Source organism: Babylonia areolata, chromosome 7 (genome assembly GCF_041734735.1).
Source record: "Babylonia areolata isolate BAREFJ2019XMU chromosome 7, ASM4173473v1, whole genome shotgun sequence".
Lineage (NCBI taxonomy): Eukaryota > Metazoa > Mollusca > Gastropoda > Neogastropoda > Buccinidae > Babylonia > Babylonia areolata.
In genome coordinates this window covers 20,073,428-20,078,427 of record NC_134882.1, presented here as the reverse complement: position 1 = coordinate 20,078,427, position 5,000 = coordinate 20,073,428, and the positions used below count along the sequence as shown (strand labels likewise).

General features: G+C 46.4%; 1 protein-coding gene across 3 annotated transcripts in view; it reads left to right on the top strand.

Moving 5' to 3' along the window:
* LOC143283780 (uncharacterized) overlaps positions 1–5,000 on the top strand; it is a 333,779-nt gene that overhangs the window by 45,304 nt on the left and 283,475 nt on the right. For all 3 annotated transcript variants that reach the window (XR_013055451.1, XM_076590144.1, XM_076590145.1), the window contains exons 2-3: positions 2,156–2,229; positions 3,159–3,228. Coding sequence is in view for 2 of the 3 variants with exons in the window: in XM_076590144.1 (XP_076446259.1) it covers positions 2,156–2,229; positions 3,159–3,228 (144 nt within the window). In the remaining variant the exon portion in view is untranslated. The remainder of the gene's footprint in view (positions 1–2,155; positions 2,230–3,158; positions 3,229–5,000) is intronic.

The window sequence follows — 5,000 nt, the reverse complement described above, 5'->3', positions numbered from 1 at the left end:
TGAGCACCTGAACGTGTTCGTTTACCTGCTTTTATCTCGCCCCCCCCCCCCCCAAGCCCCTCCCCCTCCCCCCCACCCCGCAGTCCCCCACTCCACCTCATCCTTCTACCGCTATTTACTCACTCCGTCAACCGACTTTGCGAAGAACTCGACAGCGCAGCATTCATCAGTAATTAGTTTTTAGTCCGGGGGTATATGGATTGCGCTGAGGGGTGGTGGTGGTGGAGTGGGCTGCAGTGGTTGTACGCTGCACCTCAGTCAGTGAGAGAACGGTCAGAAGGTGGGAGGAGGGGTGGGGTGGGGGGGGGGATTTTGATAGTGTCCAGTGCTGGCACACGTACACACAGGGTGTATGTGCGTTCCTGTAAAACAACAGAGGGGGGGGTCTGTTTCTGTTATCGCCTTTCTCAGGGGTCGTGTTGCCCAGTTTTTTGTTCTTTCTTCCTCCTGCCCGCTTTCGTCTCCATCCCAACCGCTTTTGTCTTTCTGTAGGTGTGTGGCTGGCTGGCTGTGTCTGTGTCTGTGTCTGTTTCAGTTTCTATCCGTCTTCTCTAATCTCTGTGTCTGCCCCTGTGTGTCTGTCTGTATGTCTCTCTCATTATAATTATTGTCCTTCTTCTTCGTCTTCATCATCATCATCATCATCATCTTCTTCTTCTTCTACTTCTATTCCTTCTCCTCCCCCTCCTCCTCCTCCTCCTTCTTCTTCTTCTTCTCTTCCTCCTCCTCCTAGATCCTCCTCCACCACCTCCTCCTTCTTCTTTTCTGAACCCTTCCGAGTCACCCCTACCCACTGACGGATTCCAAGTCATCTTCGTCCTCGTTTCAAATTCTTTCCAATGTCAGGTATCATTTTTCTTCTTCCGTGATTATTATGGCACCTCTACTTTCTCCTCCTTGTCATTGTCAACATCATCGTGTTCCCCTCCTCCTCCTCCTCCTTCATCATCATCAACATCAACATCATCGTAATCTTCTTCTTCTTCCTCCTCCTCCTTCTTCGTCTTCATCATCATCATCATCATCGTAATCTTCTTCTTCTTCTTCCTCCTCCTCCTCCTTCTTCTTCTACTTCTTCTTCTTCCCAATCCTCCTCCTCCTCCTCCCCCTCCTCCTCCTCCTCCTCCTTCTTCTTCATCATCATCATCATCATCATCATCATCGTCGTCGTCGTCGTCGTCGTAATCTTCTTCTTCCTCCTCCTCCTTCTTCATCATCATCATCATCATCATCGTCGTCGTCGTAATCTTCTTCTTCCTCCTTCTCCTTCTTCTTCGTCTTCTTCTGCAAAAAAAACAACAAACCATCAACGAACAACCTGGTATGTGCGCGATGCGGATCAGAACAATACAACAGTGTCCAGGAACTGGAGGGCCAGACACTGCACAGCACTGCAGCTGCTAAGGTCAGCAACAGGGGAGCTCATTGTCCTTGTTATCAGTTCCCGTCGTTTGCTGTCTGGACCGGTGTTGCATTCTGTTGAAGAATTCGTACTCCACCCACGCCTCCCTTTCGGATTTCACCCCTGGTGTTAAATCTGGCTCACCCAGATTAAAGAAAAGACAAACACTCTGTGTCATTAATTGTATTAACAAACCTGCCCCATCCTATCTCTTTAGCTGCTTTCACACGAAACAAAACGCCTTCACGCATGCATTTTTTGTATTTTGTATTTCTTTTTGTCACAACAGATTTCTCTGTGTGAAATTCGGGCTGCTCTCCCCAGGGAGAGCGCGTCGCTACACTACAGCGCCACCCATTTTTTTTTTTTTTTTTTCCTGCATGCAGTTTGATTTGTTTTTCCTATCGAAGTGGATTTTTCTACAGTATTTTGCCAGGAACAACCTTTTGTTGCCGTGGGTTCTTTTACGTGCGCTAAGTGCATGCTGCACACGGGACCGCGGTTTATCGTCTCATCCGAATGACTAGCGTCCAGACCACCACTCAAGGTCTAGTGGAGGGGGAGAAAATATCGGCGGCTGAGCCGTGATTCGAACCAGCGGGCTCAGATTCTCTCGCTTCCTATGCGGACGCGTTACCTCTAGGCCATCACTCCATGTAAATTTTAACCGCTGCCAAGAACGAATATAATATTTATACATAGTTTTTGCAATATATCACGTACATTAATTTTGTGTCTGTGTGTATGTTCCAGGCGGTCACCAAAAAGTCCTTTGCTTTTCCCGAGGACCCTAGAAAATCTTTGGAGAACGGCATTCTGTTGTGCGAGTGAGTATATTCTTAGTTCGTTGAGTAGCCAAGTGCGAACGTGCGTGTCGCTGTGTGTGTGTTAGTGTGTGTGTGTGTGTGTGTGTGTGTGTGTGGTTGTGTGCATATGTGTGTGTGTGTGTGTGTGTGTGTGTGTGGTTGTGTGCATATGTGTGTGTGTGTGTGTGTGGTTGTGTGCATGTGTGTGGTGTGTGTGTGTGTGTGTGGTTGTGTGCATATGTGTGTGTGTATGGTTGTGTGCATATTTGCGCGCGCGCGCGCGCGCGCGCGCGCGTGTGTGTGTGTGTGTGTGTGTGTGTGTGTGGTTGTGTGCATGTGTGTGGTGAGTGTGTGTGTTTGTGAGAGAGAATTATCTGTCCGCCTGTCTGTTATCTGTCTGTCTGTGTGTCTCCCTCCCTCCATCTCTCTCTCTCTCTCTCTCTCTCTCTCTGTCTGTCTGTCTGTCTGTCTGTCTGTCTCTCTTTCTCTCTCCTTCTCTCTCTTTCTCTCTCCTTTTCCCAAACCTTGGAGACGAACGACTGGGGGAAAAAAGGTACAGTACCTCCCTGCCACATGGACTTTTTCATTAAGCTGATGACAAAGTACCAAAGTGTCGCTTATCCTTTAGTAGTTTATTCTGCTTCAATTATTTTGTTTTTCTTTCTGTTCCATTTTATCTGTTTTGCTACCAGTTCTGTTCTGATTTGTACCAACAATGTCACCAGAGCTCTACAGAAGGAAAAAAAAGGAAGAAAAAAAGAAGAAGAAAAAAAAAAGAAAGAAAAAGAAATGGACGCCAGTCCTAACTGTCCTGTGTGTGTGTGTGTGTGTGTGTGTGTGTGTGTGTGTGTGTGTGTGTGTGTGTGTGTGTGTGTGTGTGTGTGTGTGTGTGTGTGTGTGTGTGTGTGTGTGTGTGTGTGTGTGTGTGTGTCTGTGTCTGTGTGTGGCAGGCTGCTGAACATCATCAAGCCGGGCACTGTCAAACGCATCAACAAACTGCCCACGCCCATCGCTGGACTGGTGAGTATCATAATTTATAATGCAGAGTTAGCACTTTCAGTGGCCCACTGAGGGCCTGTGTAACGTCAGTCCCGGAGTATCACGTCCCCTCTTACTACTAGTCGAGTCAAGGCGAGGGGGGTGGGGCGATGTGTTTGGATCCTGAGAGGTGAATCGGCGCCAGGAGGACCTACGGATGGGAAGCGGGTGGCTTCTTCTTCTTCTTCTTCGTTCGTGGGCTGCAACTCCCCGACCTTCACTCGTATGCACACGATCGAGTCGGGCTTTTACGTGTATGATCGTTTTCACTCCGCCATGTAGGCAGCAATACTCCGTTTTCGGGATGTGTGCATGTATGGGTATGCTCCTGTTTCCATGACTCACCGAATGCTGATATGGATTATAGGATCTTTAATAACGCGCGTATTTGATCTTCTGCTTGCGTATGGCTATTTGGGACATTACACCCGGGTGTCGTGCGCTAAGCCATCGTAGCCCAGTGAGTCTTGCGGAATAAGTTATGCCTAAGGGCTGCGCAAACTTAGTGCAGCTTCTTAAGAAGATGCCTGTCTCTCTTTCACTCTCTCTGTGTTTGATTTTCTTCTGTCCTTCAGTCATGACCAATGGAAAAGAACCAGTTGTTTACCAAGTTCAATGTTCAAGCCTTTTGACAGTGTCAGGTGTGACTGGAACAGAATAAGGGAACATACTCATCTGAGATTGGGAATCGAAACCTGACCTACACTGGTTACCTCCCTTAGATTGTACTCTGCACATTTCTCTCAGCTCCGTTGATCGCTCAGTGCACTCTCTGTCCTCTCTCTCTCTCTCTCTCTCTCTCTCTCTCTCTCTCTCTCTCTCTCTCACACAGTCTCAGTCATTACCTCCCTCGGTTTATTTCACCACTATCCTCTTTCTTTGTCTTTTATTTTATTTTATTTTATTTTGCTATTCTCATCATCACGGTCATCGAGCGGCTGAAAGATGTGAAAATCAAAGGGGAAAGACTTCTCAAATCTCCGTTTTCAAAATTTACGCGTTGTTCTTGTTACTTCCCTTCGACCATAACTTTTTTTTTTTTTTTTCTTTTTTTTTTTTTTAAACCCCAGTCCCTTTGGTTGACCAAGTCTGGTTTATTGCGGTTGTTTGTTTGTTTGTTTGTTTGTTTGTTTGTTGTCTTTTTCTCTCAATGTCTGTCAGGATGGTTGTTGTTAGAAAGAATATACATGTCCTCATCAACAGATAAAGGGATAGAAAGAAGAAAATTGGGTCTCGGCCAGTCTTGGTCTCTTTCTTCAGTGTCTGTCCCTGTCTGTCGTCACTTGTCTCTCTTTCTGTCTGTCTGTCTGTCTGTCTGTTCGTTCTTTAGTTTAGCATCTTCTCACTATATGTCTGTCTGTCTGTCTCTCTGCCTGCCTCAGAATTGATAATTCATTACAATCACACACACAACATACACAAATACACACTCGCACGCGCGTGCGCGCGCGCGCACTCACACACACACATACACGCTCACACATTACACACACATTCATCACTCTCTCTCTCTCTCTCTCTCTCTCTCTCTCTCTCTCTCTCTCTCTCTAACAAACAAATTAGATTTGTTGGAACTGAAACATATTCAAGCCAGAATTAGTTTAGTACGTTTACGACTTGGTGTGTCACAACTCAATACACACAGATTACGTTTTAAACGTAATGTAACAGATAATGAGCTTTCCTGTCCTTTCTGTGATTCTCAAAAGGAAACAGAAGTTCACTTCGTGCTACAATGCCCTCAATATGCTGAT